We start from the raw sequence: 12,578 nt of genomic DNA on the forward strand, positions 1-12,578 counted from the left end.
GCAAAGGCCTGAACCGCAGGGCAGGCAGTAGGGAGTGTGCAGCGGAGGCTGATGTCTGGGTCTAACCAGCATCATGCAGACCCATCCTCTCCCCTGGCAAGGCAGGGACTCAAACCAAGCCAGCTTGGAAAGACCTTGGCCCAGGACTCCATGCAGCGCTTCTCAGGGAGGCAGCAGAGCTCGTATGTCCCTAAAACCCCTGAAGGGCTGCTCTGTGGAAGGACCCAGAATTAGGTTTTTCTCATCTCTTCATAATCGGATCTCCTCTGGTGTGTGAGATGGCTCCATACCAGACAGCACAAGGGGGTCAGCGTCTGGCGCACGAGGTGATGGAGAAGCGACGCCGGACCCGCGCTGCTTTCGGGATCAAGCTCTCCGGTGAGGAGGACGCGGGGCCTCTCACAGCGGACGGCGGGTCAAGGCGGGATCACGACCGCCGTGCCACGCCGGGGAAATCGCAGCCGCGGCCATCGCCGGGGCCAACCAGCCCTCGGCCCCCACGGGCCGCCGCCATCGCCTCAGGCTCCCGCCGGACCGCGCATGCGCCCCCCCCCCCCCCCGGGCGCCCCGCCCGGCCCCTAGCGGCCGGCGCGAGGACTGGGAGGCGGGAGGGGACATTCCCCCGCTCGGGGCGGGGGGAGCGGTCACGTGCCCTCCCGCATGGCCGGGGAGCGGGCGGCGGGGAGCGCGCGGGGGGGTGGGGGAGCCGCGCGCGCGCCCGCGCCCGGTGGCGGGAGCGCGAGCGCGAGCGGCGGGAGCGGCGGGAGCGCGAGCGCGCTCCCCCCCCGCCCTTTCATCTGCTCCTTCCCTGGCTGCGACGCCACCTTCAACAAGGCCTGGAGGCTGGACGCCCACCTCTGCCGGCACACGGGTGAGGTGAGCCGGGCCGAGCCGGGCCGTGACCTGAGGGAACAGCGACGCGGGGTTCCCGTTCGGGCCTCCCCGTCGGCGGGGGGGGGGGGCGGTTCGTGTGACTGAGGTGAGGGGCCTCGGGCCCCTGCTGGCCTTGCCCCCCCCCCCCCTCCCGGGGGTACCCGGAGCAGCGGGGCAGGGTGGGCTGCGTGGGCCGTGTCAGCCATCCCGCCGCCGGGGCATCCCGCCGATGGAATCCTCCTGGAAACGGCCGAGCCCCCCCCCGAGGTGTGGGTCTGTGGCCTCCCAAAGTGTCCCCCTCTCTTCCAGAGGCCGTACGTCTGCCATTACGAGGGCTGCGGTAAAGGTTTCACGAGAGATTTCCACCGCGCTCGTCACCTTCTTACGCACACTGGGGAAAAGCCGTTCGAGTAAGGCCGGATTTTTTACTTCTGCAGATGGATTACGCGTGTCCTTAGGGCAGCGAAGGGGAGCTAAAACGGGTGTGGGTGCTACAGAGCACGCGTGGCTAGCTTTGGTATCGTGAGTACTGCCTTAACAGCGTGCACACGGGGTGAGAGGTGGGGAGTCTCCTTAGCCTAAAACCTCCTATCTGGCAGTGATCCATAATAGATACTTAAAGGAGTGGGCGGATCTCTCCCTAGAATACAGAATTAAAAGAAGGAAGGGCAGTTGTCTCCTATTACGAAGCCCTTAATAGCTGCATGTCTTGGATTAGGAGCTAGGAATGCCTACGTGTTTTATTAGAAATATCTTTGATATGTTTTCCTGTGGTTTTCGACTATAACTTAGCCTCTGGCTTTTCGTGTCTTTAAAGGAAATTTTTATATTTGGGTTGCGAGTTTTGGTTATTCTTCACGTATTCCTCTTGTCCAATGATTTCTGTATCAGCCTAGGAAACAAAGCGCTGTTTGAGAGGGATAATTAAAAAATGCAGTCCATTTGCAGGTGCACAGCTGATGGATGCAATCAGAAATTTGGAACAAAATCAAACTTAAAGAAGCACATTGAGCGCAAGCATCAAAATCAGCAAAAGCAATATGTGGTGAGTAATTACCTTTGGTGCTGTAAAGTGGAAGCTAAACAAGCTCCTTTTTATGTATCTGGTGAAATACTTCAGCTTGTTATTATGCGGTACTCGTGTGAGTTCAAATACTGGGACTGGGATTTCAGCAAAAACATGTGGGCAGGGCTGTCATTATTTTGGCCTCTAATGATAACTTAATTTCCTAAATAGTGCGACTTTGAAGGCTGTAACAAGTCTTTCAGGAAACATCAACAACTTAAAGTTCATCAATGTCACCACACCAATGAACCTCCCTTCAAGTAGGTGGATAATTTTAATAATGAACTTTAACAATTCCATTTAAACACTGTAGATGAAAACAGGTGCCTTTTTTCAACCTTTTCATTGACATGGCATTTAAAAAAAAACTGGAATGAATTTGTAGTCATGGCTGCAAGTACATTTCTCGTACTAGCCCTTTGCTCAGTAGTCTGTTTGGAGCAACAGTCTTGGTGCTCTGTAACTTCAGCATTCCAGACATGTTCTTAGGGTTTATTACAGGTTCACAGGAAAAATAAACAAACCCCCCCCATTTTTTACTTCACACAGTCTGAAATACAAGCATAAAAGCTTGCATGGTAATGAAAAATGCAGCTACCTCTGTTTTCCAGTAAAAAGCAGTGACTTGGCTGGCTAACATTGAAGTGACTAGTAGCTTAAAAACCGTGAAAGGCTTGGACACCGATCTGAGAAGATGTGCGTTGCAACTCCACTATTTACATGACACATCAGTATAGGTCTGATGAAAGCAAAGTTTAGTCTTGTATTTCTTAAAGGTGGAACACACTTAATAGGAGTGTTCCGCTTAAGTGAATTGCGCTAGTATGTCTGGGTGACAGGCACAAAAATACTGTCAGTGCTCTGCTGCTGCTCTGACTGCTAGATCTGTACAAGCCACTTACTTAAACCCTCCACTTTCTATCTCTTTTACGGTTGAAGAGCCTACTGCGTAGGGATATGAAGCTTGATTCTTTAGCTAAAGCTTAACTTGCTGTATACTTGGAAATCATACTATAGTCTTAACTCCCGAGGGGATCAGAGTCCTCTGTTAGAAACATATTATGGAATTTACTTTTACAAGGTGGGGGGGGGGGGACGGGACGGACGACAGAACAGATCTCTAGGCGACGGGAAACTTGGATTATTTTGTCCACTTTAATTGTTCTTGACTTAAAAGAACAAAAAATATGCAGATGCAGTGAAAGAAATTAAACCAGTGTTATTTTATACCTAGATGTAATAATGAAGGATGTGGAAAGCACTTTTCTACTCCAAGTCGACTAAAGCGGCATGAGAAGATACATGAAGGTAATACAGTTTTTCTTCTTGCTTCAATTACGTTTTATCAAAGGAAAAAGGAGTTCTTCCAGTAGAGAGTAGGCAGGGGTGTGTGACAGACATGAAAGCATTCTGGGCCTAGTGATCCAGGTGAACAAAATACCTGTTTTGAGTAGTCAAATGGGATACAATTGCAAGACATTGCAGTGTTCGGTTACAATGTACTTGTGGTAGGCTGGACAGAGCTCAGGTTTGCTTCAGCCATTTCTTCTCCTAATGTGCTTCCTTGTCAATAGTCCATCTTCTGGAGATGGGCTAATGGTTAAGGCACTAGCCTAGACCTCCAGAGGTTAGGATCAGTTGCCAGTTCTGCCACAAATTCCCAACAGAAGCTTGGCAAAACCATGTAGGCTTGCATTTTTTAAGTTGTTAATGTACCTATGTGAAAGGTATTTAAGTGGAATTGTTAGGAGGCGGTTATGTATGTTTGAGCTAATCCTGCTACACTCCTGTCCGTTCTTTCAGTACTACTGACAGCTAACCCACTTTCCAGTACTAGAAAAAAAAAAACAACCCAAGAGTCTAGGAAGAGTATCTAAAAAGCTGCAATTCATACTGCATCCCCTTCTTAAGACAGGGACTTGTTCATAGTTGTTTGACCTTTCCAGTCCTGGGATTTAAATGGTGTTGACTTTCTGTGGTTCATTTAAAAACCAGCCTGTCTGCTTGACAGAATGATGTAGTCCCCTTAGACTCTGGAATATTACTGTATGGTCAAGATCTTTTTTAAAATTTATATAGAAATAGTATGTATTACTACAGTTATTTTCATCTATTTGAGTGAAAGTGTATGGCTGGTGAGGAAGTAGCTTTACTGAAGCAAGGAGAGAGAGAGTTTCATAAAATCATTTAGGTTGGAAAGGACCTCTGGAGGTCATCTGGTCCAACTCCCTGCTCAAGACAGGGTCAGTTAGACCAGGTTGCTGAGGACTGTGTCCAGTCAAGTTTTGAAGGTTTCCAGGGGTAGGGATTCCACAGCCTCTCTGGACAACTCATGTCAGTGATACAAGGTTTCTTCCTTAAACCTGTTGGGATTTTCTCATGTTCTAATTTGTGTTCGTTGCCTCTTGTCCCATCGCCATGCAGTATGGTAGGAGAGGAGGAATACTGGCCTTTTAATTTTCAAGCGCTAGAAGTGGAACTCCCCCTTGTGAAACTGGACTGTGTTTGCCAGAACCTTTGTGATTGTAAACATCTGTCCTGTCCAACAGGCTATGCATGCAAGAAAGAAAACTGCTCATATACTGGAAAAACTTGGACAGAGCTTCTGAAACATAATAAAGTCAGTCATACAGGTAAACTCCAAATGCTTTAGTAAATAGAACTTAACTTTTGATACAAATGGGAAAAAACCTGCTAATTTGACGAGGAGTCCTTGTTGAACTCATTTCATCAACTTGTCATTGTGTCTAGACAAACTTGTTTACTAACACTTTATCAGTAAAATGGTTGCCATTCTGGCTAGAGCTTAAACTGATGAAAATGCTATTCCAGTATACTAACTTTGCTTTGTGATCCAGTTAACGAGAAATTGTATAATGTACAATTTCAGATCTGGATAATTCATACTGTATTATTCTCTTCCAGTCTCTGAGTTCCTTGCATCTCTTGTGGATTTTAGCATTGTTAGAGGACTGCTAGGGTTTGATTCTGAGCTCCTGTAAGAAGCTGTTAATTTATACTCTGCCTGTCTCTCCCACTCAGAGCCGATAGTTTGCAGTGAGTGTTACAAAACTTTTAAACGGAAAGACTACCTCAAGCAGCATCAAAAAACACATGCTGTGGAGAGGGAAGTCTGCCAATGCCCGAGAGAAGGATGTGGGAGAACTTACACAACCATATTTAACCTTCAAAGCCATATCCTCTCTTTTCATGAGGAGAAAAAACCATTCTCTTGTGATTATCCAGGCTGTGGAAGAGTGTTTGCAATGAAGGTATGTATTTTTTTATATTGTTCTAATCTGAATCACATAATCTGAAATGATAAACCTAAGTCCTTTTGTTTCTTGTTTTTTTTTTTTTTTTTCCCCTGCCCTTTGTAACTGTAGCAGAGCCTAGCAAGGCACGCAGTTGTACATGATCCTGAAAAGAGGAAGATGAACTTGAAAGTAAGTTATACTCTTGAAAAAGTCCTCTCAACCATACCCTGTCACTTCAGAGGAGGGTAAACAAACATTACATGTTTTAGAATGTGACTGCAAGCAGGAAAACAGGCCAGCTATCTGCTTAATTTGGGAGATTCTTAATTTCTGAAGCTCCTTTAAATAATGCAGTGATGGCCTATTCATTGATTTCTTGTTTCGCCACCACATTAGTAGTGTTTGTTCCATGGATACATTAAGTTGCTAATTCTGGATTTATTTCTGCCAGGCAAAGCGTTCTCGTCCTAAGAGGAGCTTAGCCTCTCGTCTGAGCGGCTACATTCCTCCTAAAACGCAGCCAGGAAAGGATGCTGTTCTGACAGAAAGCAAGGCAGTGGATAAGCCCGTCGAAAATGAAATACCAACTGTTGAAATTCTGACTCTGCAGTAAAGATTAACTGAGACAACATTCTTTATGGAACGACCCGTGCAAAGCTCAACAATAACTTTATTAAAAGTTTAGAGTTTGTGGGGGGGGGTTTAAATAAAAAATCAATATTGTTTACACGTCTTCATAAAGTCACTGATGCAACTCATTTGACTTCAGATCTTCATTTTCATCTTTCTTTACTGTACTGTTTTTCTGTTTTTCCATCTTCTGGTATGCTTTCAACTCTTTGTCAGACATGTGTCTCAAAATACAGGTACTCACCCCTTCTCTAGTAACTTTTGGCTTGGAAAGATAAGTGGCTTTCTCGGACACATTATCCAAAATCTGATCAAAAAGCATGAACTGAAAAGGAGAAAAATAGGACTAAATACACAAACACTGGTAGAAGAATATTTCAGGCTGTTCTGTAATGACACGATCTACTGCTCGTGGTTTAGCTATTAGCTGAAATGAGCTAGTTGCTAGTCCTGGTTTGAGCATTTCAGCTGCTTCTTTCCTAACCATTTACTCTTTACTCACAAGCAGGTTTAGGAAAGTCACCAGAGGGATTAAGCCATTTCCTAACACTTAGGCTGAATACCTGGTTCATCCCGTTTTGCTGTTTAAAGGTGTCCGTGAAAGTGGACTGCATCTGACTCCTCCCCACCCTCCTCTTCCACTAGATTCAGGCATATTAATGGGGCTTTGCTCTTAAGAGGCAGTGGCGTTCTAAGGTTAGCAGAACATAGTGGTATTGAACTGAGTGATACAGTGGCGTTCATATAACAAGCTGAACTCTTAAGCTCATAATTACGCTTTTAAATTTAAGGACAACCTAAATCTGGACTGTGTCATGAAATGTTCTGCTCCCGCCCCTATCCAGTTCTTCCTCCTGCTACCCTTTTGCTGTGAATTCAACTTCCTGTAAAAAGTTTTGTTCCTTTTGGATGAAGTGATATCACAATTTCCTCCAGCAATTTAGTAGACAGAATCATGAAGGAAACCTAATTCACTATACACATTAAAAGGAAAAAAAAAAATCTTACATGGAATCTTTATAAAAAAGCCATTTGTGCAAATGACAATGAAGACAAGTCTCAAGGCCCTGCAATTATACTAGTGAGTTGCCACCAGCTCCCTAACATTTTTATAGACGTTTACTTTGCCAGTCTTGGAACACCATTCCAGTAGTTTTTCACAACAACGGTGGACAATTAACCTTAACACCATTGCAAAAACGCATCTTCAGGAGAAGAGTTAGGTTACTGAAATAATCCAGCTGAAATAAGCAGATTTTATTTTTTTTTTAATTTACTGTTAAACTTTTCAGTGAGTGAGCTGGCTTAAGGTACAGACAGGAAAATTTCACCAGCCCAGTTAATAAGGTGGTGCTACAAAGGAGTAGGAACTGCTTAGAGCCTGCTGTCAAAGCCAGTATTACAACCGCATTCTTAGGAAAGCATGGTATTTGAATTGTCTCTGTGGGACTACTTTTCTAGAACTGCAGTGTTTGAAGAGATGCAGCTTAAGATGGGGCAACCGTTACTTTCACGGGACCTAGACCTAGACCTTCACTTATTTTAGCAGTACATGATATATTAAAAAAACATGGCAGTACTGAATAAGGGAAAGTTAATACAAGTACAGCTATTTAATGAAATTGATTGGTCCAACTTTCAGGAGTCCACTTACCATGTCTGTATTGCTATCTTTTGCTTGCCGGATGGTAACCTTAACATGGTATTTCTTTTCAATCCACTGTGCTATCTGCTTAGTCTTGGTCTCTAAGTCGTTCTTGGCAATAGCTGAAGAAAAGGATAACTCCTTCTGAACCACCCCTGTTTAAAACAGAACTAAAACTGTGTTGGCTTAACATCTGACAAACCTGTGTTACTTGTTGTCTTTCAACAGCTTATGGTGCTTTGTCTGCTTAACTCCCCCCATGCTGCTTTCTCATACGCAGAGCATCTCAGTCTCATTGTCTCAGGATGCACCACTCTCACCTTAGAAGGTGGCTATTTGGTATCTCACACTCACTGCCGTAATTGGGAGACTGAGTGCATGTTTGACCCGCACAGGGAAGTCTCTTCAGGGTCAGAAGGCTTCAGGTATTTTTATTTTAATTAGTTTTGTTCATACTACCCACAATGCAGGTCTAACAAAGATAAACAGGCAAGCATTGGATGTGGAATTAAAGACTTGCTGCGCAAATTCCTACATCCTGCACGTGGTATAGCTGAATGTAAAAGCTTTGAAGTTGGATAGCTCTTCAACTCGAGCCCATTTTCTTGAATAGTGAAGTGCAATATTCAACTGGAAGTATGATGCCTTGTAACGTATTTGAACAACTTATGGTCTCTTCCTCCTTAAAGATTCTCTAAAGTAGTTACCATTTGAATAATCTTTTTGTAGTTTCTTGAACAGAAAAACTCACTACCACGATAGTGCTCTCCTCTAAAATCAGAACTCTACCCCAAGCACAGATACCTTCGTTAGCCTGAGGATAAGAAAAGAGGATACAAGGTCAGACACCTTTTCTAAAACCTCTTTGCCAAACTCAGTTTGTTAAACTGCTGGAGCAGGCCGACTTAAAAAACACTGAAAAGTGTTCCATATTGAACAAGTTGTTCTCTTACTCTGTACAAGAAAAGGCTCCAGACTTTGTCTTCCTAGCAGCAAGCTAGGAAGAGAATGTTTCATGGCTACCAGTGACAAACTGCCTGTCACCTATGCCTTAGTAAAAGAACAGGAATTCAGTGAGTCTCATGGAACCAGTCTAGTTATATTGACTTAAATAAAAATAGATTTTTTACAAAAGCCAGCAGATGCCAAAATAGTAAATCCTGAGAAAGCAATAGAAGGCGTCTCTGTGGAAGACTAATCCAAAATTTTATTTTCACCACTGCAAATCCTTAATAGCGTGGACTGCAGTGACATTGCTTTGGATTTACACAGATGCAAGTAAGAGGATTTCATCTGCTGAAACCACTTTTAATGCAGCATTTTTCAAAGTGCTCAGTGTTGCAGTGTCAACAATGTACATACCTGGTTTTGGACTTGCTTTCTTCTTCTCTGCACGTTTAAGCTGTTCTTCGTGAATCTGCTGCCCAGTCATTAGTCTGTATACAGGAGGTTCTGCATTCTCACGAAGGAGAACTAGTTTCAGGTCATGTTGATCCATAAGTTTGAGTGCCTCTGCTCGGTGCATATTTCCTAAGCTCTCTCCATCCTGGTTGATTACGTGCAAAATCCGATAGGGAATTCTTCGCCCAACACTTCCAAATGCTGCTTTCCTTTTTGGTTCTGTGTGAGATTTTTCAGCTGTACAAAATGGTTGAGTAAGTCCAAACACAGTTGGCTTTCTAGGGTCAGGGTCAGGTACCACCATCCAGAATGGAGAAAAGACCCTCTTTTGTGGTGTTTGTGTCAGAAGAGCACCAAAGAATCTTTTTGCATGTCTATTCTCATTTCTGGTTGCTTGACATAAAAGTTTCATCACACAAAAGGCAGTCATTCTGAGGAAGCAGGGAAGAGGAAAAAACAAGTTACCCCCATCAGTCAGACTCTTCTAGTTATGTTAGAAAGACATGACTCCAGTTCAGTAAACCCTAGTCCTTAAAACTACTCTTTGAAAAAGATGCATGGTGTTGCTATACAGAATGAGCAATCAACAGTAATTCTACAGTAACAGAGGGCTTTAACCCAGAGAGAAAATCCGACAAAGGAACAAATTTATTAAGAGTTATCTTCAGTATTTTAAAATTTGAGCCTGAACTCCTTTAAAGAATCCAATACTTCCTAGTTCATTTCTCCTCACAAGAGTATCTACTCTTACACAGCTTTTTTGTGTATACAGAGATGAGCCAACGGTTAAGAGGGAGAATTTGCTGTCAAATAAACAGGCATGTCACACTTTTAAGATTTTCAGTCCACATTTTTTTCATGAAGTATCTAACACTAGGACTTTCTTCCTGGTTGTGATACTCTTCTTTGGAAAGTGTTTCATTTAAGCCACATTAATTCAGAACCACCCTAATCAGATAGTGAATGAAGTGGTGATTTGTGCAACATCCATCAGCAGCCATCCCAACATCTGCAGTCTGACTCTTCTGTGTTTTGTAAGGTTTTGGAATTTCAAAGCCTTGACCATACAGAGTAAGACTGCCATGCAAAATCTTCACCTTGGCATTAAAACACGATGAAGTAACCGGTACTATACTTGAAAATATGGTTTGTCACAGGGTTGAAAACTCTTCCATAGCTAGCATGCAACTTGCTTCTCACAGCACTGACCCCAAATTGTGTATTTTTCTGAGTTTTCCAAATGTCATTTTGTGGAAGTAATCCAGCTAGTTACTTGGTCTTATATGGATTAAGCACCAATATTATTTCAGTAACCTTAAAAAAAAAAAAAGTCTTCACTGTCTTTTAAGCTCAAGTTCTACTGATTCAGCCATGCTTCAAAGTGAAAACAGTACCTTAACTTTAAACCTATTTTATCGGACATTTAAAGTATCGACTGACTTTCGCAGTTTTTCACAAACATTAAATTTAGGGTGGCAAGTTCCTATTCACAGTGAGCTGATTTTTTCCAGTTATCAAAACTACTTAGGTTTCATACATACAGAAAGCATGCACCTAAGTACCATTTCACCAGAACCATCTAATAAAAACACTGATAATGGTATTCTTCTTTTTCAATGATGAAAAAAGAGAAAAATAGAGACACAGATAAGACTTGCCTGCTATACCTCGGCTGGAAAATAAGCAACAGATTCATATACCTAAGATCCCCACTTGCAAACTGTGATTTAAATAAATTGTTACAGGCCTCTATCCTGGCACGGTACTCACGAAGCTATAAACTTTCAAAACAAGCCTCAAAATACACCAGTGCTTGAAATTTGAAGACTAGTGAAACTGATCTTTGAGATGTTTCTTCCATTATATTTTTTTCCCCATTTCTCCCTGGTTCATGGAACCCCCCTGGCAGTTTTGGTGCACCTGACCATTACTTGCATTTTGTTCAAAGCTTCAGAAATCAGCCGGTTTTTAACAGCTGCAAAAACTTTAGAAATAAAGAGCAAACTGTGCAGTATTATGTGCAGTTTTGGTATTCCGTGTTTAAAAGGCAGCAAGTACAGGAGAAGCCAAAGATGATACAGGAAACCAAAAACGGGTCAGGTCATACCAGAGGTGTTGTCAAGAGTGTGACTTCTTTTGCCTTAAGAAGGAATGTGACTCCACTCTGTAATTATATACACGCATACACGTATATACGTATGACATTGTGTAGACATGTATCCATGTGCGTACATATACATGGACAAGGTGCAAGCAATCAGCAAGGATAAGGAACTATTTATAACTCTAAGCGTGTTGGCCCGGGAACAAGTACAATGACCTGCCTGTGAATAAACTTAGTCTGAAAACGGGGACAGTTTGGAGCCTGGGACAGACTTCAAGTTTTCGCAGCAGGGACAAAGCCGATATAAACGGCTCGAAGACAGTATCGGATCAGTTCACAAACAGGGCAGCCTGACGTGGCTGTGTGCTATAGCAGGACCCTGAACTCAGCTAGCCACAGGGCACAGAAGATAAATACCTGGATATTGACAGCAGAGTCTAAAAGCAGCTGGTAGAGCTACCGTCCCTCCCTGCCCCTGCCTCTGCGGAGTCCACACCAGAACCACAGCCCCTGGAAAAAACAGCTTTTTCTTGGCTGTGGTGACAGCCCTACAACTAAACACCCACCGCCGACACGTAAGTATCTTTGCGCGCCATCAGCGCGGCCACGCAAAAGCCGAGAAGTCCTTATTTTTAAATCGGTTTCATGCACCAGCTGTGGATCGTGCACTGCAGACTTACAGACCGTAATCTGGGTATCGCTTGGGTGCGTTATAAAACACTGTCATTAAATTTATCTTGCATTCAGAGGAGCCTGGCTTGCCTTTGTCAGTTACTGACTTCTAAAACTAAGTAGTGGTATCACAGCAATGGAGTAATAGTTTATTTTGAAGAGATGTTAATCTTGCTGTGCTAAATACACGGGTTGGCCTTTATCCGCCTTCATTTTCTGTTGCTATTTAAGTCTAATAAATCCTGCCTTACCTGTCCGAGAAAGAAAATGTCCCCCTTTATGGGTCCCCGTAAGCGTATTTCGCTTTGTGCATTTCCACCACTTAGACCACGTACTAGCGAGGACAGCTATGGAGACGCTATTTTAATTTCACGCGTGGATTTGTAACCCCGCCTGCCTGCTCTGCTTGCGCTCCCGGGTGTCGCAGGTCGGGCTCGGTCCGTCCGTCCGTCCGCGACCGCCTCCGTGTGCGCGGCTCCCCGGGACCCGGGGCGGCGGAGGCGGCGGCCCCGCGGCCCGGAGCCCACCGGGACTCCCGTGGCCCGGTCCCCGCCACCCCCCCTTCCCCGTGCCCGGCGGCTCTTACCTGCCGGGCCGGGCCGGGCCGAGCCGCCGGCCCCCTGCAGCAACCGGGGCAGCGGGCTGGGCCGGCGGGAGGGTGGAGACTGCCCTGCCTCTTCCTCTTCCTCCTCCTCTGCTTCCTCTTCCTCTTCCTCTTCTCCCCGCCCCGGGGCGGCCCTGCGTGTCAGGGCGAGACCCCCCCCCCGTTCCCACCCGTGCACCGCCCACGGGTGCACGCCGGCGGGGTGGGTGGCACCTTCGGGATTCCGCTCCGCCTCGGGTTGGCGGGCTCCTTCTTCCCCTGTGGAGGTGGAAGGCGCTGACTTTGAAATGGAATTTGGGAGGGAGGCCTTGCCTGCTGTCCTTCCC

The 12,578-nt window shown here is 44.8% G+C and overlaps 2 protein-coding genes across 5 annotated transcripts; one reads left to right on the forward strand and one right to left on the reverse strand.

Moving 5' to 3' along the window:
- Positions 1–651: 651 nt before the first annotated feature.
- On the forward strand, positions 652–5,937 carry GTF3A (general transcription factor IIIA). 2 transcript variants are annotated; one of them, XM_052812817.1, is made up of 9 exons: positions 652–876; positions 1,183–1,283; positions 1,822–1,918; positions 2,111–2,199; positions 3,174–3,247; positions 4,489–4,572; positions 4,982–5,211; positions 5,326–5,385; positions 5,648–5,937. In XM_052812817.1, the coding sequence occupies exons 1-9, from the start codon at positions 661–663 to the stop codon at positions 5,807–5,809; spliced, it is 1,113 nt and encodes a 370-aa protein (XP_052668777.1). In that variant the 5' UTR covers positions 652–660; the 3' UTR covers positions 5,810–5,937. The 2 variants fall into 2 exon arrangements, with proteins under 2 accessions (XP_052668777.1, XP_052668778.1); XM_052812818.1 differs by having other exon boundaries at positions 5,329–5,385.
- MTIF3 (mitochondrial translational initiation factor 3) lies at positions 5,898–12,300 on the reverse strand. 3 transcript variants are annotated; one of them, XM_052812822.1, is made up of 4 exons: positions 12,235–12,300; positions 8,834–9,303; positions 7,481–7,626; positions 5,898–6,151 (listed from the first exon to the last, which is right to left on the reverse strand). In XM_052812822.1, the coding sequence occupies exons 2-4, from the start codon at positions 9,300–9,302 to the stop codon at positions 5,939–5,941; spliced, it is 828 nt and encodes a 275-aa protein (XP_052668782.1). In that variant the 5' UTR covers position 9,303; positions 12,235–12,300; the 3' UTR covers positions 5,898–5,938. The 3 variants fall into 3 exon arrangements, with proteins under 3 accessions (XP_052668782.1, XP_052668781.1, XP_052668779.1); XM_052812821.1 differs by lacking the exon at positions 12,235–12,300 and adding an exon at positions 11,394–11,467; XM_052812819.1 differs by lacking the exon at positions 12,235–12,300 and adding an exon at positions 10,082–10,177 and having other exon boundaries at positions 7,481–7,593.
- Positions 12,301–12,578: the final 278 nt, after the last annotated feature.

The sequence above is a fragment of the Harpia harpyja genome, chromosome 17 (assembly GCF_026419915.1).
Source record: "Harpia harpyja isolate bHarHar1 chromosome 17, bHarHar1 primary haplotype, whole genome shotgun sequence".
Taxonomy (NCBI): Eukaryota; Metazoa; Chordata; class Aves; order Accipitriformes; family Accipitridae; genus Harpia; species Harpia harpyja.